The 22298-nt window shown below is 42.3% G+C and overlaps 2 protein-coding genes across 8 annotated transcripts in view; one reads left to right on the forward strand and one right to left on the reverse strand.

The window, feature by feature from the left end:
- KHDRBS2 (KH RNA binding domain containing, signal transduction associated 2) overlaps positions 1-9193 on the reverse strand; it is a 588641-nt gene extending 579448 nt beyond the window's left edge. For all 4 annotated transcript variants that reach the window (XR_011031441.1, XR_011031439.1, XR_011031440.1 and 1 more), the window contains exon 1: positions 8899-9193. Coding sequence is in view for 1 of the 4 variants with exons in the window: in XM_068281437.1 (XP_068137538.1) it covers positions 8899-8989 (91 nt within the window). In the remaining 3 variants the exon portion in view is untranslated. The remainder of the gene's footprint in view (positions 1-8898) is intronic.
- A 141-nt stretch (positions 9194-9334) lies between these two features.
- The window catches only part of LOC137571794 (isoaspartyl peptidase/L-asparaginase-like), a 197845-nt gene continuing 184881 nt past the window's right edge, over positions 9335-22298 (forward strand). For 2 of the 4 annotated variants that reach the window (XM_068281430.1, XM_068281432.1), the window contains exon 1: positions 19106-19258. The gene's annotated coding sequence lies outside the window, so the exon portion shown is untranslated. Of the gene's footprint in view, positions 9384-19105; positions 19259-22298 lie in introns of those variants that run through there. The other 2 variants (XM_068281435.1, XM_068281434.1) reach the window with 2 other exon arrangements.

Here is a 22298-nt window from a genome sequence, read left to right on the forward strand (position 1 = left end):
CCCGTGTGGGCTCCTGATCACTTGGCCAAACCCTCAGATCCCCCTCAGACCCCCTTCCGATCACCTCCCCAGTGCATTGATTGCATCTATTTTCCCCTCTAACCACCCCCTGAGACACCCATCAATCACCTCCTGTCACCCCCCTAGCACTCCTATCCATCAGATCAGGCCCAATACAACCTGTCATCTAAAAGGCCACCCTGCTTATGACCGGTTCCACAAAATTCGCCCCCTCATAGACCACCTGTCATCAAAATTTGCAGATGCTTATACTCCTGAACAGTCATTTTGAGACATTTGGTTTCCAGACTACTCACGGTTTTGGGCCCGTAAAATGCCAGGGCGGTATAGGAACCCCCACAAGTGACCCCATTTTAGAAAAAAAGACACCCCAAGGTATTCTGTTAGGTGTATGACGAGTTCATAGAAGATTTTATTTTTTGTCAAAAGTTAGCGGAAATTGATTTTTATTGGGTTTTTTTCACAAAGTGTCATTTTTCACTAACTTGTGACAAAAAATAAAATCTTCTATGAACTCGCCATACACCTAACGGAATACCTTGGGGTGTCTTCTTTCTAAAATGGGGTCACTTGTGGGGTTCCTATACTGCCCTGGCATTTTAGGGGCCCTAAACCGCGAGGAGTAGTCTAGAAAACAAATGCCTCAAAATGACCCGTGAATAGGACGTTGGGCCCCTTAGCGCACCTAGGCTGCAAAAAAGTGTCACACATGTGGTACCGCCGTACTCAGGAAAAGTAGTATAATGTGTTTTGGGGTGTATTTTTACACATACCCATGCTGGGTGGGAGAAATTTCTATGTAAATGGTCAATTGTGTGTAAAACAAATCAAACAATTGTCATTTACAGAGATATTTCTCCCACTTAGCATGGGTATGTGTAAAAATACACCCCAAAACACATTATACTACTTCTCCTGAATACGGCGGTACCACATGTGTGGCACTTTTTTACACCCTAAGTACGCTAAGGGGCCCAAAGTCCAATGAGTACCTTTAGGATTTCACAGGTCATTTTGCGACATTTGGTTTCAAGACTACTCCTCACGGTTTAGGGCCCCTAAAATGCCAGGGCAGTATAGTAACCCCACAAATGACCCCATTCTAGAAAGAAGACACCCAAAGGTATTCCGTTAGGAGTATGGTGAGTTCATAGAAGATTTTATTTTTTGTCAAAAGTTAGCGGAAAATTGATTTTTATTGTTTTTTTCACAAAGTGTCATTTTCCACTAACTTGTGACAAAAAATAAAATCTTCTATGAACTCACCATACTCCTAACGGAATACCTTGGGGTGTCTTCTTTCTAAAATGGGGTCATTTGTGGGGTTCCTATACTGAACTGGCATTTTAGGGGCCCTAAACCATGAGGAGTAGTCTGGAAATCAAATTTCGCAAAATGACCTGTGAAATCCTAAAGGTACTCATTGGACTTTGGGCCCTTTAGCGCAGTTAGGGTGCAAAAAAGTGCCACACATGTGGTATTGCCATACTCGGGAGAAGTAGTACAATGTGTTTTGGGGTGTATTTTTACACATACCCATGCTGGGTGGGAGAAATACCTCTGTAAATGACAATCTTTTGATTTTTTTACACACAATTGTCCATTTACAGAGTTATTTCTCCCACCCAGCATGGGTATGTGTAAAAATACACCCCAAAACACATTGTACTACTTCTCCCGAGTACGGCGATACCACATGTGTGGCACTTTTTTGAACCCTAACTGCGCTAAAGGGCCCAAAGTCCAATGAGTACCTTTAGGATTTCACAGGTCATTTTGCGGAATTTGATTTCCAGACTACTCCTCACGGTTTAGGGCCCCTAAAATGCCAGGGCAGTATAGGAACCCCACAAATGACCCCATTTTAGAAAGAAGACACCTCAAGGTATTCCGTTAGGAGTATGGTGAGTTCATAGAAGATTTTATTTTTTGTCACAAGTTAGTGGAAAATGACACTTTGTGAAAAAAACAATAAAAATCAATTTTCCGCTAACTTTTGACAAAAAATAAAATCTTCTATGAACTCACCATACTCCTAACGGAATACCTTGGGGTGTCTTCTTTCTAAAATGGGGTCATTTGTGGGGTTCCTATACTGCCCTGGCATTTTAGGGGCCCTAAACCGTGAGGAGTAGTCTGGAAATCAAATTCCGCAAAATGACTTGTGAAATCCTAAAGGTACTCATTGGACTTTGGGCCCTTTAGCGCAGTTAGGGTGCAAAAAAGTGCCACACATGTGGTATCGCCGTACTCGGGAGAAGTAGTACAATGTGTTTTGGGGTGTATTTTTACACATACCCATGCTGGGTGGGAGAAATAACTCTGTAAATGGACAATTGTGTTTAAAAAAATGAAAAAATTGTCATTTACAGAGATATTTCTCCCACCCAGCATGGGTATGTGTAAAAATACACCCCAAAACACATTCTACTACTTCTCTTGAGTACGGCAATACCACATGTGTGGCACTTTTTTGCAGCCTAACTGCGCTAAGGGGCCCAAAGTCCAATGAGCACCTTTAGGCTTTACAGGGGTGCTTACAAATTAGCACCCCCCAAAATGCGAGGACAGTAAACACACCCCACAAATGACCCCATTTTGGAAAGTAGACCCTTCAAGGTATTCAGAGAGGGGCATGGTGAGTCCGTGGCAGATTTCATTTTTTTTTGTCGCAAGTTAGAAGAAATGGATTCCTTTTTTTTTTCTTTTTTTTTGTCACAAAGTGTCATTTTCCGCTTACTTGTGACAAAAATTAATATCTTCTATGAACTCACTATGCCTCTCAGTGAATACTTTGGGATGTCTTCTTTCCAAAATGGGGTCATTTGGGGGGTATTTATACTATCCTGGAATTCTAGCCCCTCATGAAACATGACAGGGGGTCAGAAAAGTCATAGATGCTTGAAAATGGCAAAATTCACTTTTTGCACCATAGTTTGTAAACGCTATAACTTTTACCCAAACCAATAAATATACACTGAATGGTTTTTTTTTAATCAAAAACATGTTTGTCCACATTTTTCGCGCTGCATGTATACAGAAATTTTACTTTATTTGAAAATTGTCAGCACAGAAAGTTAAAAAAATCATTTTTTTGCCAAAATTCATGTCTTTTTTGATGAATATAATAAAAAGTAAAAATCGCAGGAGCAATCAAATAGCACCAAAAGAAAGCTTTATTAGTGACAAGAAAAGGAGCCAAAATTCATTTAGGTGGTAGGTTGTATGAGCGAGCAATAAACCGTGAAAGCTGCAGTGGTCTGAATGGAAAAAAAGTGGCCGGTCCTTAAGGGGTAGAAAGACTGTGGTCCTCAAGTGGTTAAAGTGGATCCGAGATGAACTTTTACTCATTGCATAATTGTGTTCCTTTCCTATTGGTTATAGGGCATTCCTCAAGCCAAATACTTTTTTTTGTTTTTGTTTTAATACTCTAATTCCCTATAACTAAACAAGCCACGCCCAGAGGTTTTCACAGAGCCAAGCCACTTTCAGACTGTAGCAAGGGCTCACGGGAGCTCAGTCTGGGCAGGACGAGGGGGAGGTATTACTAGCCAGAGATTTCAGAGGCATAGGGGAGGAGGGAGGAGGAGGGGGGAGTAGTTTTTTTTACTCAAGATACAGATAAGCCTGCCTCTGTGTAATGTTTACAAACAACATGGCTGCTGTCATTGTATCACAGAAATAAATAATCATATTCTATTAAAGCTGTTTGCAGCTAGATTTGCTGTGTAAAATATCTAAACTTTAGATAAGATATATAGACAAGTTACTTGTTACAGTTAGCTTTTCATCTCGGATCCGCTTTAAGTATCTAACTTTTTAACTTTTCTTCATTACAGGTACACTTTAAGGCTGTATTCACACTAGACCGGATTGGTGCTGTGGACAGTGACAGCGCACACAATGAGCCCATGCCACAGAACTCTTGTTCATATTTGCCCATTGCATCGGACATGCCATAGTAGTATTTCTATTGGAACATGTCCAACTTCCATCCAATCTCTGTAAAAAAATCATTCAGGTCGGGACTTTGCATTCCATCACTGCCATCACATCCTTTTTTTCTTTTTCTCACTGTAATGATTAAGAATTAATTCATGCAAATTGCTCTTTCTCTTCAGTTGGACCTAAGTAGTGTAAAGCTATGTACACACACCTTGCAGGCTAGCAGAGCGTTTGTACAGCCTTGGCCCCAAGCTGTCACACGAGGGATTGCATCCCGAAGGCTTAATTCTCAACGATAATAAAATGTAAGCTATAAAACTCTTGCACGACAGAGACACAAATCTTAGTGAAAAGAATATTATTATTATTTATGTAGCCCCATCTACCGCAACACTTTACAGAGTACCATGCACATTCATGTCACTGTCCCTTTGAGGAGATCACAATCTAATCCTTACCACAGTCTAGGGCCAATTTTAGGGGAAGCCAAATAAACTATCTGTATGTTTTTGGGATGAGGGCAAGGCCAGATTTATACTTTTTCCCCTCCTAGGCTAAGTATGCTGTTGCTCCCCTTTTATCTGCAGCAGCCCCCTCCCATTTCATGTGCAGCCCCCTCTTCCATGTGTATCATCCATGTACAACACCCCCTTTCTTTCATGAACTGCTCCCTTGAACATCAGTTTCTCTTTCTTAGGTGTTACTCCACATTTTCAGCCTCCTCTTTCATATGTAGCAACCTTTTATGTCCAGGTTCCCCCTTGGGCTGCTGCCGCCCAAGGCCTGGGCCTTTGCGGCCTTTCCAGAAATCCAGCCCTGAATGGAGGAGGACACCAGGGTGGCCGGGGGAAACTCAAAGGACAAAGGGAGAACATGCAAACGCCATGCAAATAGCGCTCTGGCTGGGATTCTAACCAGGGACACAGAGTTGCAAGGGGAGAGTGCTATCCACTATACCACAGTCTGCCTAGCCAAAAGAATAGATACAAATGGTCAATCATTCAAGATGTGAGTTCAGGTGAAATAATAGAAACTTAATTTACTTATATTTTTAGCTGTTATACACAAAATAAGACTGTGGGATTACAAGAAATTCCTATTTATAAGTTCATTTTAACATAGGATCTGTCCACATATCTGTTCCTCCATTGTGATGTTTTCTATGGAATGGACCTCTTTGGGCTCTAGTGTGAATCCAGCCTGAGAAACACATAGCATGCTCTCTCAGATCATCAACAATGTACAACGTGCTAGCCTAGGTAACCACAGAAAATTTCCAAGCTTATTTTTTGTAATCCATAAATGTAAGGGACACACCTGCATGAATGTTAGCATGCCTCGCATTTAAGGCTAGTTTCACGTCTGCACGCTACTGCGATTGGGTTTTACACTTGCTGCATCGCCATGCGTCGCTATAGACGTGGATTGCTGCATAATCCATGCAGTAGGCATGGATGATGCGCCAAGGCACTGAAGAGTTTGTAGCAGTCTTATGGCGATTTCACTACTTCCGTCGCACTGCATCACCATTGTATGTAAGCCTCCTAAGACTTACATTGCTTTCGCATCTAGCTGCGATGGGGGAGAGTACCGCAACGTGATGTGATACAGGAGGTTCAAAGAAGCCTCAAAGTGATATCACCTTATGCAGCTGTCGCATAATTAGAATGGAATCACATAAGTATTTTTGTGATTCAACGTTATAACAAAGTATTTTTCTATTTTAATTTGCAGATTACAAAGCCCTGAACTGACAGTAAACGCAAATTACATTAATTTGCAACTAACAGTACTATTTCCAAAGTACAGAATGCCCAAAAATTCCCATGTTGAATGAATATTAGCTGCACAGTACTGGAGCCACTGCTACTCATTTTCAACGCCTGCACTAATCCTCTAACTGGCAGCAAACTCTGACAGTCATAGGTTCTAGTTTCTGTTAGAAACATGATAAAATGACTGTGTTTTAAATGCAAGGAAAAACTAAGTAAAAAATCTAAATCCTTGCAATATTCAGACTCAAACAGGGCATTGCTTTTACTCCACAAACATGTGTTGCAATGCAATATCACTACAGTGCACCAGCATATCTAACTGCTCATAACAGAATATAAAGGAATGTAGTGTGGCCATTGCACATAAATAATGAAATAGACATCAATGCATTCTTTTCAAACGAGTAAGCTAGTACAATAAATGAAGGTGTAATACTCATATTTTAAAGACTCATATTGAACAGAAGAATGCTTGACATATATTATACAGTCCCCCCTTATATTTAGCTGTCTACATTGTTGTATAGAAGGGACTATTCTGGCTAACTTGATAATGCATGTGTAATGTTTGCAGATAACACATGCTCCCCCTGCTGTCAAAATACAAGACCAGAGCGAGTTTCTACCACCATACAATCAATAGGCTGATGTATATCAGTAGGCTGATTAAATGGTACATATAGGTACATGTGAATAGACTCTATCTATCTATCTATCTATCTATCTATCTATCTATCTATCTATCTATCTATCTATCCATTTATCAAGCATATCTTCAGTGTGCTCTTTTCCTTTTCATGAACTTGCATCAGAACAATAGCAGGTAACTGATCAATGGGAAAGTAACCAAGTAATGTAAAAGCGAAACATAGTGACAATTGGTATAGTACAATACATCAAAATCAATATATAAAAATCAGAGCAGTAGATTAGGCTAATACACATATTCTGCTTCGTTTAACAAACCAGTGCAAAGTTCATTTCCACATGACAACACATAAGAACCAAACTTTATTTTGCTTCACAACCTAGCCTGTCAAACAGGCAGCCTGACAGGTTGTTGTTAATTACTGCAGTTTTCATAGTCATTGCTCTCTTCTCAACTTTTATTTTTTTTAAATTAAAAGTATTTCTATACATGGAATGGCAATCAGCTTGTTGCCTGGGCACCTGTAGGTTTTCTGCATGTACCAGTGGCTGAGAGCTGTCTGGGAGCTCCTTAGTTGGAAACCATAGACAAGGTTAAAATTCTGCCCCTGTTCACTGTAGTTCCCTGCTTGATATGCCTGTGCCAGCTCCCCACTTCTGTTGGGTTACAGGATCACTCGGAAGTCAGACCACCTTCTAAAATCCCTAATATGTATGGGTAGACCTTTTTATTATTATTGCACTGACATGTTCCAGACTATATTGTATAGTATGTATTGCAAACTATTCCTTGGAAATCATATTGGTCCTGTTTGGTGGTAACCAATTATTTTACCAGTATGTTCTTTTTTTTTTTTTAGGGGGGGGGGGGTAGAGTACATGGAGGAAACCAGAGTGCCTGGATGAAACCCACTGAGACACTGAGAAAACACAAGTACTTCTTGTAGACTCTGTCCAGATTTAAGGTTAAGGGTTATAGTGTTGCAAAGTGGAGTGCTAGCCAACCAGGCAGATTAATAGTCATTTTCAAAAGGTAGAGTACAATTTTACAACCAAACAAATAGAATTCATAAGCTCAACCATGCAAAGAGAATTCATCCCACATTATAATGCCTACTGAGACCCTAGGTGCATGGACAACTGCATCGTGTACATCAACAGTGCTCCTTCAACTACTTCATTTTGCCAGGTCAAAAAAAAAATTACCTCACTTGGTAATAGAACTTATGTGTACAACATGAACTTTTACTATTTTAAGCTACTAAATTGATAATTGTCAGAAAGGCATTTATAGGCATGACTTGGCTTTACGTAGTTGTCCATACTGTCCCTTCATATTGTTTTGATCTTAGGAGCTCTAGAGAGGTTCAGAATCACAAATATATCGGAGTTCAAGCAAACAATCAACAAGTTTGTCATGTTTTACTGCTGATAAAATTCTAACCAAACTACTGTTCTGAAACTGCATTTACACATTGCCTGTATATAGTGGTATCTTGGAACAAAAGGCACATATCTTCGCAGATGCACAGGAAGACAGATGAATTGGGGTAACCTGTACTCACTGCAAATGTTCTATCAGGTACAAGAAAATGATAAACACAGGACCTGTACTGTTCATGATGGGGTGTTTAATAATCCTTCTTACTGTATGCTTTGTTGCAGTTACTGTGCAGAGTGTGGGCTTCATACTAGCACACCTCTGTTTTTCAATAGGTATGGCATGGCATGTACAAATTCCTGTGTGCAGATCTCACTAAATGGGTAAAAACACACTCACCTACCGTATCAATGTCCATACAAGCTAGCAATATCTGAGATGTGCTTATGCCTGGGATCTTTACTACCGGTATATGGGGATAACAGCATGCTGAAGCTAGAATGTACCTTAAAAAAAGCAATCTGACATTGCCATCATGTGACCATCTCCTATAAACACTTTATAGATGCATAAAGTGCATAGTGCTAAGAAGCCATAAGATGTTCTTCAAGAACACGGGTTAATAAAAGCCTGACGGATAGTTTGCCAGTTGGAACTACACAGATCATTTCGATGAGAAAAGATATAAAAACCTTAGGCTGTAAATAAGACACAAGTGATATACACATATACAGGTAGGACAAAGGGCTTGCAGAAAACAACGTAGCATGAAAAGACTGGAACCACAATGTTAATACACCTCCTCCCAAAAATACAACATTTTAGAGGTAGATGTAAGTTAAGAGGGTTGAGATGGGTGGAAATTCAACCAAGACGGCTTAATTTGCATTCAGACCAAACAGGTATGGAGTGAATTTGTGAAACTTTGCTGATCTCTAATGATATCAGCTGTTCAATTAAGATGCAATGCTGCATATCAGATGGTGAACCTGCATCTGAACAAATTCTGTGCCTCTGCAAGCAATTCCTTGACTCTTTCAGAAGTCTTTCATCTGTATCACTATCAATATCATTGCATTAACACAGAGATTTAGCAATGATGACACCACAGGTAGACAGGCCCCTTACCTTCAGCCAAAAGGCGCATTGCATGAACAAAAGATGGATCCAGGCTATCTTTCTCTGCCATCAGCTCTGGCAAGTATATCTCCTGCTCCATAACACTGCTTACAACTGACAGCGTCAGCCTGAACTGCACAGCTCTCAGCTCAGCCGATTGCAACGCCCTTGATATATGAGAAGTCCTACTGCTTTAGATGAGATAGAACAAGCAGTGCCAGAGCACTGGTGGTACGCTGGGACCAACAGTACTCCAGATTGTACACACACAACACCACACGATGCTCAGGAGCGATTCTACACTTTCCTGTCTTCTCTCCTTTTACTATTATGTGTCTCTTTCCCCGTATATAAAAGCAAACATCCCTGGCATCCCTGTAGATGTGCACGATCTTTACTCATCCCCACTTGCCACTAGACATACCAGCCAACGTCTCAGAGGACTTAAACTACTATGAAAACCTATTATCAACTCTGCCTAGTCTGAAACAAAGGTAAAGATCTCGTTGACTTTACATGATAATTTAACCCCAGCTCCACAGGAAACCTTTGTTTCAATTTAGAGCAAAATGAGAAAGGGTTAGAACACCAAGGGCTGGTTTACACTGAATCAGTTGTCAGTTATAAATGATCTGACGACTGATTTGTGCCGTGTGCCTAGCGATTTCCTATTTATGCCTAGCAATTTTGGATTTGGATTTTTGTTGTAGTGATTTTGTAATTCTTGTAACCTTTACTCTGCAAGTGATCAGCTTTAAATAAATAATAATAATAATAAAAAAAACTAGGAAATCGGTCTGTTCAGTGCTTTTTAGAGCAATTTTCCACATTCCTTTGAGGTGTAATTGCCTCCCAAATGCTGTTGGACCCACGTTTGTGAAAAAATCGCATCACTGGTGTGAACAAGCTCATGCAAACACATTAGCCAAGCGCTTTTCGAAGTGCTAGCAATTTTAAAAGCACTCAGAATCGCTCTTGGTATGCACCAGCCCTGAGTCTAGTCTCCATTGTGGTTCACACTCATTATAATGCATGTGTTATGCAGGGCGCACAGTGTGAATCCAGCCTAAACCAGCCCTTAGTATTTTATTTCTGACTTTCTCTCCTACTTTCTATATAACAGCAATAACTTTTATCATTCTCGTTAGAAAACAGTTGAACCTTTGAGTTTTTCCTGCCTAGTGCCTCTTGAATGTAATGCAATTTAGCCAATGTTATGTAGATCTCTGGACGCCTATTGCAATCTGTGGATCACAGAGGAGGGCAGGAATGGGGAGCAAAGAAGCAGCTGTGATACTGCAGAAAGTAGTAGCTGTGTAGATGAGTTGAAAATACATTAGTGATACAGAATTGCAGAGATCTGGGAAGTCTCTTATAACACTGGAAGCCCATATGCCACTCAGATTCTACGCCAGTAAATTCAGAACAGTCACAGTCTTTTTCAATGGTCACAGTGTGGTCACAGTTTCTGTCAGTGGTCAGAGTTAATTGCAATCACAGTGTCTGTAAGTCATCAATGTGCAAGTCTCATTCTCTGCCAGTGGTCAAAGAGCAATCACAGTCTCTGCCAGTGGTCAAAGAGCAGCCACAATCTCTGTCAGTGGTCAATGAGCAGTCACAGTCTCTGTCAGCAGTTAGTGAGCAGTCACAGTCTCTATTAGTGGTCAAAGAGCTGTTACAGTCTCTGCCAGTGGTCAAAGAGCAGTCACAGTCTCTGTCAGTGGTCAAATAGCAGTCACAGTCACTGTCAGTGACCAAAGTCCAGTCACAGTCTCTGCTAGTGGTCAAAGAGCAATCACAGTCTCTGTTAGTGGTCAGTGAGCAGTCACAGTCTCTGTTAGTGGTCAAAGAGCTGTTACAGTCTCTGACAATGGTCAAAGGGCAGTCACAGTCTCTGTCAGTGAGTAGTCACAGTCTCTGTTAGTGGTCAAAGAGCTGTTACAGTCTCTGCCAGTGGTCAAAGAGCAGTCGCAGTCTTTGTCTGTCAGTGGTCAAAGAGCAGTCACAGTCACTGTCAGCGACCAAAGTCCAGTTACAGTCTCAGCCAGTGTTCAAAGAGCAATCACAGTATATGCCAGTGATCACAGTGTGGTTAGCCTTTGTCGGTTGTCATTGAGAACTAAAAATATAGAGATAAACTACAAAGCTGTGAATACACCACAAGTGGCTGAGAAAGCTGATAATATAGTGTGGGGCAGGGGCTTTCCTAGGGTCCTTGGAGATCGGGGGCACCTGTGGGCACTAGGTGGGGGGGGGGTGTCAAAAATGGGCATAGCCATGCAGTGAGTGGGCATGGCCATGGGTGGGGCCAAATGTACATGAACTCAGTAGCGGTGTAAGCTACAGATAACGGGCCTGCCCATCAAAATATTGGATGGAGCACCCTGTCCTTTATTTAGATAATTTACAATCAGTATAAGCATAGATCAAAGATGTATACGCATATAAAATTTTAATTGGTCAATCACTGACCAATTTTACCAACCCCATGCAGTAAGTGGGCCAACAGACAATGAATTTGATGAACAGAGATACAATTGGCTAATCAAAATTGTATGTGTGTACCTGGCTTTACAGCTAATACTGTCCATACTGTAAGTAGCAGGGATTAGCATACAATACAGCTGGTTTACAATCAGTAAAGGCACAGAGTAACACCTTATACTGTACACACTGGAGGTAGATCAGCACACAGTGCAGGCACTAGAGAACAGCTTATACTGTACATACTGTAGGCAGCAGAGATCAGCACACTGCAGCTAGTTTACTATCAGTACAGGCACAGAGTAATAGATTATACTGTACATACTGTAGGCAGCAGAGATCAGCACACTGCAGCTACTTTACTGACAGTACAGGCACAGAGTAAAAATGTATACTGTACATACTGTAGGCAGCAGAGATCAGCACGCTGCTGCTAGTTTACTATCAGTACAGGCACAGAGTAACAGCTTATACTGTACATACTGTAGGCAGCAGAGATCAGCACACTGCAGCTAGTTTACTATCAGTACAGGCACAGAGTAACAGCTTATACTGTACATACTGGAGGCAGCAGAGATCAGCACACTGCAGCTAGTTTACTATCAGTACAGGCACAGAGTAACAGCTTATACTGTATATACTGGAGGCAGCAGAGATCAGCACGGTGCAGCTAGTTTACTATCAGTACAGGCACAGATTAACAGTTTATATAGTACATACTGAAGGCAGCAGAGATCAGTACACACTGCAGCTAGTTTACTATCTGGGCTGGGTGCTGGGGCTCTGCAGGGTGCTATGCTGGGCTGAATGCTGGGGGCTGTGCAGGGTGCTATGCTGGGCTAAATGCTGGGGCCTGTGCAGGGTGCTATGCTGGGCTAAATGCTGGGGACTGTGCAGGGTGCTATGCTGGACGCTGGGGGCTGTGCTGAATGCGGGGGGCTGTGCAGGGTGCTATGCTGGATGCTGTGCAAGGTGCTATGCTGGATGCTGTGCAGGGTGCTATGCTGAATGCTGGGGGCTGTGCAGGGTGCTATGCTGAATGCTGGATGCTGTGCAGGGTGCTATGCTGGATGCTGGGTGCTACGCTCGACTGAATGCTGGGGGCTGTGCAGGGTGCTATGCTGGACGCTGGGGGCTGTGCAGGGTGCTATGCTGGAGGCTGCGCAGGATGCTATGCTGGGGGCTGTGCAGGGTGCTATGCTGAATGCTGGGGGCTGTGCAGGGGGCTATGCTGGATGCTGGGTGCTATGCTGGACTGAATGCTGGGGACTGTGCAGGGTGCTATGCTGGACGCTGGGGGCTGTGCAGGGTGCTATGCTGGAGGCTGCACAGGGTGCTATACTGGGGGCTGTGCAGGGTGCAATGCTGGGGGCTGTGCAGGGTGCTATGCTGGAGGCTGCACAGGGTGCTATACTGGGGGCTGTGCAGGGTGCAATGCTGGGGGCTGTGCAGGGTGCTATGCTGGGGGCTGTGCAGGGTGCTATGATGGGGGCTGGGCAGGGTGCTATGCTGGGTGCTATGCTGGGGGCTGTGCAGGGTGCTATGCTGGGGGCTGTGCATGGTGCTATGCTGGGGGCTGTGCAGGGTGCTATGCTGGGTGCTATGCTGGGGGCTGTGCAGGGTGCTATGATGGAGGCTGGGCAGGGCAGGATTCTATGCTGGGGGCTGTGCAGGGTTTTATGCTGGGGGATGTGCAGGGTGCTATGCTGGGGGCTGTGCAGGGTGCTATGCTGGGGGCTGAGGGCTGAGCAGGGTGCTATGCAGAGTTTACACAGATCTCAGAGCTGGTGGCGACCGGACTGGAGAAGGGCAGAGGAGGGCGCACACTACCGCCTGGACCACTTCACATGCAGGAAGTGGTCATGGTCAATGACATCACTTCCGCATGTGCAGTGTCTGCTGGTAGCGTGCACTCTGCTCTGCCGTTCTCCGGTCAGGTCGCTGCCAGCTCTGAGGTCTGCAAGAGAGGCAGCAGCGGGAGGCACACTGGGGGGCATTTATGCCAGCGGGGGGGCGGCGAGCCTGGGCCCGTCACTGCAGTGGTAGTTGTTCCGGGGGACAGCGGGCAGTGGTTGGGCACCCCTGTACATAGATTAGGGGCACCCTAAGGACATGTTGGGGGCACAGGCCCCCCTAAAATAGGGCTAGTGACGCCACTGGTGTTGGGATACCAAGAACGCTAGGACAAATCCAGAGAAGCACTAAGAAGCTGAGTGAGACATAATAAAAGGCACTGATCAGATGGGTGTGAACTAAGGCCAATATTAGAATATTCTACTATCAGCTTTGTGACTGAACAGTTCACAGTATTTTTGACACTTTTCCCCTCCACATTCCCCTTCTCCTTTCTAAAGCCCATCCCTAATACCCTAAAGGCCCTTTAATAGACCAGTGGAAATCCACCTCCACTGAGCATCTTCAATCAATGTTTGAAAGGCTACTGGTGGGAGACCATTTGAGAGAAAAAAAAGTGCTTTGTATAGCGATTTCTCCACCACTTTGATGAATAAATCTATTGTATTTATTCATTTCTGGATAAATGTCAGGAAGTGAAAAAAATCAGAATCGCTCTGCAAAAGCGCTTAGAAAAGCGCTTTAAAAAAAACTGCAGCGCCCACCCGAGCGACGGGAGGGGGAAAAAATTGCCCACAAAATCGAAAATCGCTGCTGTCAGCAATTTCAATTTTATACTCAACTTAAGAGCAGAATGATGTTGATCTTGGTTGTGCCATATAGCCAGGGGCGCCTCTAGGCATAGGCAGTACAGGCCATTGCCTGGAGTGCCATTGGTCCTGGGGGGCGCCATGTTGCTGGATTAAGCCCCACCCCCAAAATTAAGCCCCACCCCTGGACACTAAGCCCCACCCCATAGGTGTTCTATTACTTGCTTCTGTTGCATCTACTTAGCTTAAGTTGCAGGCAGCTGCCACCTCTGTGCATTGTGCATCCTTCTTTCCTCCTTTGTGCCTCCTTCTGTCCCTTTTGTGCCTTCTTCTGTCTCCATGTGCCTCCTTCGGTCCCCCGGTGTCACCTCTGCCTCCTTCTGTGCCCCTTTGTGCCTCTTCTATCCTCCTGTGTGCCATGTGCCACCTCTGTCCCCTGAGCCTTGCTCTGTGCCTCCTTCTGTCCTCTGTGTGCCTCTTTCAGTTCCCCCCTGCCGCCTTCTTTTCTCCCTGCCTTTACGTATTTTCTGGTGAAACGCTGCCAGATTTACATGTATTTTCTGGTGAAATGTTGCCGCAATAAGTGTAATTTCTGGTGAAATGCTGCCGCATTATGATTATTTTCTGGTGAAACATTGCTGCATTATGATTATTTTCATGGTGGGTGGGGGGAGCCATGGGGGCACCACAGATTTTCTTGCCTGGAGTGACAAAATGGCTAGAGGCGCTCCTGCATATAGCTGGCTTATCTGCATAAAAGCAGTATGTGTGAATTTGTCTTCTGACAGATCGACATCATTTACTTTGACACCAGAGCTGTCAGTGCACAGTAGTGCAGTGTATTGGTAGCAAAAGTCGGTAATTAGTCCTAGCCACCCCAGCCATAATAACTCCTAACAGGAAACACTATTCCCCTTCACGTCCTAGCAATCGCCTGACACTCACAACCATCTAATGTAAAATGCTATTCTCTCTCCTTGGCAGTTTCCCCCAGTAAAAATACCCTCAACATAAAAATCTTAACCCCTTCAGACAAACTCCTCTCTAATGTAACCTACTATGAGTTGGTAGTCTGCTATATAAAAAGGACCAGAAATCAGAACCAAAGTATAGATGAACGTTTTCTGAGTATTAAATAGGTAACAATAAGAGTGGAAAAAGAACATAACAGGATATAACCAGAGATCTATACACAAAGACTGGTGTGATGAGGAATGTAGTCAAGCAATGGAACTAAAATTACCTTAAACAAACAACAACAAGAGCACATGTAGAAAAGTATGAGTACAGAGGAAAGGAATATTATAGGCTCAACGCTAACACAAAAGGAGAAGCAGCAATTACAAATATAGATGTGCTAGAAAAGTCAAGTTCCTTGAAAAATATAAGGAAGTTATTGGAAAAATATGAAGGATGTCACATCTTTGTGCACTGCATACCTAGGAGTAATGTGTGCCTCCCTGCCTACTTCCTGAATGCAGTCAGATTATGGAATCATGGGGAAGATATTGCATGGTTGTTTATGGGAAGGGGGATTGAAAATATCAAGCAGAAAAGAAGTGGAACTGTTTTTACGGCTGCTGTTCCGGAGGTACATGAACCAACAGAAGCTGAAGCTGCTGACATAATATAGAAACTAAAAGAACTATAAAGCATTAGGAAGAGATAGTGCTGAGCTCTTAAAAAATGTTGTATCTGTTTTCCAGTAAAGAGTATAAGAATTGGTATTAAAGGTATGGAAAGAAGGAGAAATTGCCAAAGTAGTTGAAGGAGGGCAGTGTAGTGCCAATACATAAAAAAGGTGGTAAGGGAAAATGCAGCCACTACAGAGGAATAACTTTACTGAACACTATTTTTATAAAGTGTCCTCCTGACTACTACTGTATAATGGGCAGAATGTGAGGACAAAATGGTATGTAGACTATCCAGGTGGTGTCTGTGTGGGCTGATCTAGACGTGCACATGCTGCTACAAGTGTTGTGAGTACAATTATGTTTTGCATAAACTTTTAATCCACTACAAGCTATCCTTTTAAAGAGAGTCCAAAGAGCTAAGCCCTCAACTAATTTGAGCATGCTGGGCATACCCCAGAAGCTTTTAAATATTGCAGTAACTTTACAAGGATCAAAAGCAATGGATAAGATTGATGGCAAAAGTAAATAAAAAAAAGTTAGACAAAGGGGCGCATTCTCATTATTGCATTTTATTCTGCTGCTGAAAGCTGGTAAGAATGGAAATATCAATTTCAAATGCATCAAGTAGCAACAAATGCTGGTGGAAGCTGAGACAAATGAAAAGGGATTGGTAGTGAACCAAGAGAAAACCAAATATCTGAGAGTAGACAAAGGCCTTCAAGAAACAGAGCATAACAATTATCGTTATGGAATTTGTAAAGCATTCAAATACTTGAGTAAAGGTCCGTACACACGCCGGACTTTAGGCAACGACGGGTCCGTCGTTGCCTCCCGCTGGGTGGGCGTGCCAGCGACAGTCCGGCGTGTGTACGCTCTGTCGTCAGACTGATACGGCTGTTTCTGAGCGATCCGCCGGGCGTTGCCTAAAGTCCGGCGTGTGTACGGACCTTAAGTCTAGAATTGACAGCAACTGTAGTGTTACTGAAGACATTAAAGCTGGGATTGATGCCAGACAAAGGGACTGCACTGCATTCAAAAAATTTACTCAGCTTCTATTTTTTACCAAAAGGATACCAAGCAGAAAGTATACAAGACTGTCATGGGGCCCGTTGTGACTTATGGTTTTGAAATACGGACATTGACTTGAAGTTAAGAATGGAAAAGTAGAATGGGAGGAGCTTATTTGCTATCAAAGGACCCCTTTAATAAGAATCACATGCTTACTTGCCACTAACCACCTGTGTGCATGACTTAACATTGGGCCGCTAAAATCTTAAGGCAAGAGACTTATTTTTTTCTTTATTATTATTTTTTAATTAAAATAATACAGATGAAATGTACTTATAATATCCACCTGAGGTTGCAATGATGTTCTAAAACATTTTTTTTCTAAAGAAAATTCAGGGTTATAATCAAATCTGAATTGGGTTATTGGGATTTTTATTGCATCGCAAGGGATTGCCATGGATAAATCAGACCCAGAGCGCTGGCTGAAGTGGTGTAACGCAAGATGGCACTGGACCATAGAGAAAGAGAAATATGTTCACTAGAATGATGAATCATGTTTCACCATCTGGCAGTCTGACAGATGAATTTTATCGGATGCCAGTGGCAAGCCACCTGCATGCATAATGCCAACTGTAAAGCTGTTGGCAGTGGAGAGATAATTTGGAGTTTTCTTTTATGGATTTGCCTGAATACCTTAATTCTACTGAAAGGAAATCTTAAAGCCTTGTTCAGGCCCATTTTGTAAATACATATTCTGTGGAATATATCATAATGTGCCGTGGTGGCCATCAGATGGGAAACTGAATTGCCTAACAAATTTGCAGTTCAGCCTACTATGTGAAAAACTAACAAACTCCAAATTTTCTGGCAGCTCTGTACTTTGTGCACAGAACTCTGGGACTCTGAAACTTCTGCATCAATTATGAAAATTGCGTGAGCAATGGTATAGTTCCCTTTTCTCCGTTACATAAAAATCTGGGGAAAAGAAAAATGGTTTAAATTTGCAGGTTTTATTGCACCTGCTCCGCAGCCAACATCCTTATCGGCTTTAGTTTTGGGGGAGGTAAGGCTGCCACCGTGGGACGGTCGAGGATGGGGGAAGCCTTGTTAAGATCCAAAGGCTTCCCCCTCCTGAGGTAAGTACCCCCAGGAGTACCCCTTTTTTTCATTACAGTGTCTCTTTAAAGGAAACCTGAGATCTCAGGATATAAAAGTTTTATACAAACCCGGGGCTTCCTCCAGCCCCTGCGCACCGATCGTTCCCATTCCATCCTACTCTGCCTCCTTGTTTTCCTGGTAGAAGCCCCATTAGCTTGGCCAGTTGGGGCATACTGTGCATGCATGGCTTGGCTGCGTGCGCACCCCGCTGAGCCCCCGTAGCCAGTACTACAGTGCAGGCACAGAATGCAACCAGCCACGGAAGAAAAACAGGGGTGTGAGCGTGGGTGAACTGCGCCTGTGCAGACTGGCCTCAACTGGCCAAGCTAACTGGACTTCCACTGGGAAAACAATAAGGTGGAGGGGGATGGCGTGGGAGCGATCCATTAGGAGGGGGCTGTTGAGGAAGCCCGAGATATGTATAAAATGTTATATCCTTAGATCTCTGGTACACTTTAATTAAAGGCAGACCAGGCAAATAGCTAGGGTGCACCACGGAGCTCTTCTTAGTACATTGTATTTTACTGAATTCTTTTATACAACTCCATTTAAACTAAAAGGGAGGAATGTAATTTTTACTCCTAAATGGGTACTGCTGATTAGCATAACAAAGTAAGCCTGAAAGGTTTATTAATATGACAGTAACTATTAATGTGCTAATTGTGCTTTAATAGGTTTACATTTGGTCTCCATTGATTCATGCAACTCTCTGGATTTCTAGAAAAATATGCTGACCTGAAAAAACTTAGGTTGTATACAAACAGAATAATGTTATTTTATAAAGTGGCTATACACTTTTCATAAAGGAAAGAGAGAAATAGTTAGTTATGTGGGGTTTGTGAGTTTGGGTCGGTAATAATATACACTATCTCTCAAAATAAATACACATTTTACATTCTTGCCAGTTGTTTAGACTCTAATGGCTGTGTGTTGTTTTGATGGGAGTGGGACAGCAAATTTACACTGTTTTGCAAACATGAATAGAGATAATAAAAAAATTGTGAGATACTCTAGATTTGAGTTTTGTTTTAGTTTTTCATTTTGTTTGTTTTTTTATCTATTTTTTTTAAACATCTCTTACCAAACAGCCGGCAAAGACATGAAAAAAACCATCCACATATAAAGGGATGCTGAGGGTGCCTTGTCTCATATAATAAATACTTCTACCACAATCCAGCCACAGCATAATAGCAGCAGCCTGCTCTAGAAAGGTGGCAAGCCAAGAGTCACGCCTTTCTCCATACTAATTGGAGAGCTCTGTGTGAGTGTGAGATCGTATTGGTTGTGTTGTCTCCTCACGTCCTCAGACTGACAGAAATGGATGAGCCTTTCTCCAGGAGCTGTCCGAGGTGCTGGAAAGAACGCTAAGTGGCTAGGACGCAGATAGCTTCCTGACAATAAGGACAGGGACCGAGACATCAGGTACTATTGAAGATTAGGGAAAGTCAAACAGCAGCAATTACTGAACAGCTGGAGTCATAAGATTTCAGCATATTCACATGATCCTCGAGTGCATTGCGGATAGCTAGGACTGTGAAGGAGATTCTAAAGGTGCCCATACACTCGTCAGATTGGCAGCAGACAGATAAGAAATGCATCTGATGATCTATCTGATGCGTTTTTAGAACATTTTTTACCAGGATAGAATTCCAATAGATTTCAGTTTGAAATCTGTTGAAATTCGATCTGATGGCATTTTTTTGCCATCAGATTTCCATTAAGGCCAATGCAAACTGATAAGCAATCTCATCAGATCGACCTAAATTTTCCACCCTGCTAGTTCGATGGAAATCCATCGAAATCGATCGAAATCGGCCGTCGATCGGTCGATTGGCCAACCGATTTGCGATCGATCGATCGATCGATCGACCGCGATCGATCGGTCGGCCAGAAAATCGGCTGAGTGTATGGGCTGCTTAAGGATAGAATGTGATGAATGTATGAATCTAAACCACAGAAGTGACCAATGTACGGTCTGCTTTTTTTTTGCTGGCTGTGTTGTCAGCCAGGCTAGTACTGAACAATACCACTAAAGTATTTGTCAAAGAGGTTTTCAAGCATGTTTAAAATCACTTCCAACAACTGTCTTTACTTTTCACAGGAAAATCGAATTATTTTTTTTCTGCATGTGTCAGAAATAAAGTAAGTGCTGCTGATAAAAACACCATGATAGTCAATACGTAAATTAATAATTTACCATTAAAATGGATACATCTGCTTTTGATGAAATGGCCAGAGAAAACAGAAAGAGTGAGTTACAAAAACATAAGCAAAGAAACCATGAGGAAGAATAATATTGACTACCTATTAGCAGACTGACCTGGCAGATTTATACACTAGTAGATCAGTGGAATGTACTAACAATGCTGGAGGTTTATTGAAGCAAGTGGTTGATGAAGCTTCACTGTGTGGATTTGAAACATCCAATCAGGGGCTGAGGAGAAAACAGGATTTTTTTCTTAAACTCAGCGTACACATGATACTGCACCCAACTGCCAAAGACAGGCTTCACTGAAGCACTCAGCAGGATGTTGACTAGTAATCACTACACTTGACATTGGCCTCAATTCACTAAGATCATGCTGGAGATAATAAGGCAAGAGAAAACTTACCTCCACACAGTGAAAGAGTTATCTTATCTCTTCAATCCTTAAGTTACCTCCTCTGTAGTTAATTTACCTCCTGTGTAGTTAATTTACCTCCTCTGTAGTTATTTTCACACGCAGTTAATTCACAGCCTGTTTTTAACTCTGGAGTTATTTTAAGGATTGGAGAGTTAACTTAAAGACAGGAGAGTTAACTTTAGGTTTGCCTGAGGTAAAATGTTTCCTGAATACTACATGCCTTATCACCATAGTGACCACTCTAGAAACGTTATTAAAGACAGGAGATAAGCTTAGTGAATTGAGGCCAGTATGTTCGAAATTAGCAGAGTGAAACTTCACTGCCCTTCATCGCACATTTACTTGAATAATCTTGATAGCTGATAAATTGTGCTTGATGTAACAGATGTATGCTCTTTTAATCGGTCAGGGTGTGTCCATAATGAAACAGTTACTCATAGTAACTATTCCAGCTGCTTGTTCAAATTTTCTTAGATAATAACACAACCACTTTGTCTGAAAGCTAGTATTATGAAACTTTTTCAGTTAGCCATTAAAATGTATAATTTTTACAATTTATTGTCCTTTTCTCTCCCACGCATTTCACTCGGCTAACAAAATAAAAAACAAAATAAGTATTTTTTTAACAAGTAAATGCAGAGATTATTCTGTTGCTTTGCTTTGCTATTGTTCTGTTTTTTTCTTAGTTAGCATTTTCCTTTTTCCTCCTTATCTTCAACTCTGGTAGTTTTTGACATTCTATCGTAATTTATAATTGGAGTATGCTTTCTAAGCATTTTAGAAGCTTGTGCAAAACATAGATAACATCATTATTATTTTCATAGATATTTTAGAAAAGATAGAAAGTCTTGGTTTTTTCGTTTAGCTATGTGAAAAACTTATTTTGAAGGTTCACGACAGTAGAACTGCTTACTGATTTTCAGCTAGCTAGTCATACAAGTCACAGTGGCAGACTGGAGGGTATAGTGATCTGCGTTAAACTTGATCACTACATCTTCTGGTCTTTGGTTGTTACACTCTGGGAGGAAAGGCAAGGTGGAGAGAAGGCAACCTAATCCCACAAAGAGGGAAGAGTGATGACTGGGAGAAAATAATGCGGTGGTTATCTTTAATACAGGACTGTTCTCCACCTCCAGGAGACTCTTAAAGCAGTAGGATCAGCCATACTATGCTAGGGGGAAAAACACATATATAAGTAGATAAATACTTGATCTACTTACATAACACATGTATTGTACTGTCCACGTTTTGATTTCAGTGAATGTTATATAGTAAATGACAAAAATTCTGTTAGTGGTGGGGCCATGTCTTTTGCCCACAGTTAAGGCTAACTCGTGATGTCATTTCTGCCCTTTACTTTTTTTATTGTCTCCTCCAATCGCTGAGTCGCCTCAGCCTTGCTTGTAAACACAAGTGAGTAGGGGATTAGGTTTCAGATAAGCAGCTGGCAGGGAAATATAGGGAAGAGGAGGAATAGATTATAGATAAAAACAACCCCCAGCATGCAATTCTTTGGCACGACTACTAAAGGGCCAGTGCTCCTTAAGTATGCGATAACTCCGAATCATAACAGCAGAAAAAGTTTTGAAAGTTTTGAATGCAGGATTAGCATCTTTATCACTTAATACACTCAGACCAGTTGCTGTTGAAATTTGATTTTTATGGTGACGATACCACTTTAATAGAGTTTTACAGAAGGGAGCTGAAGACTCTGTAGGATATGTAGCAGAGCCACTGGCCACTGTAACAATGGAGAAAATTATAGACCTTTTGGTACACAGGGATACAGGGGCATAGCAATAGGGGTTGCAGAGGTTGCCACGGCATCGGGGCCCTTG

The sequence above is a fragment of the Hyperolius riggenbachi genome, chromosome 4 (assembly GCF_040937935.1).
Source record: "Hyperolius riggenbachi isolate aHypRig1 chromosome 4, aHypRig1.pri, whole genome shotgun sequence".
NCBI lineage: Eukaryota > Metazoa > Chordata > Amphibia > Anura > Hyperoliidae > Hyperolius > Hyperolius riggenbachi.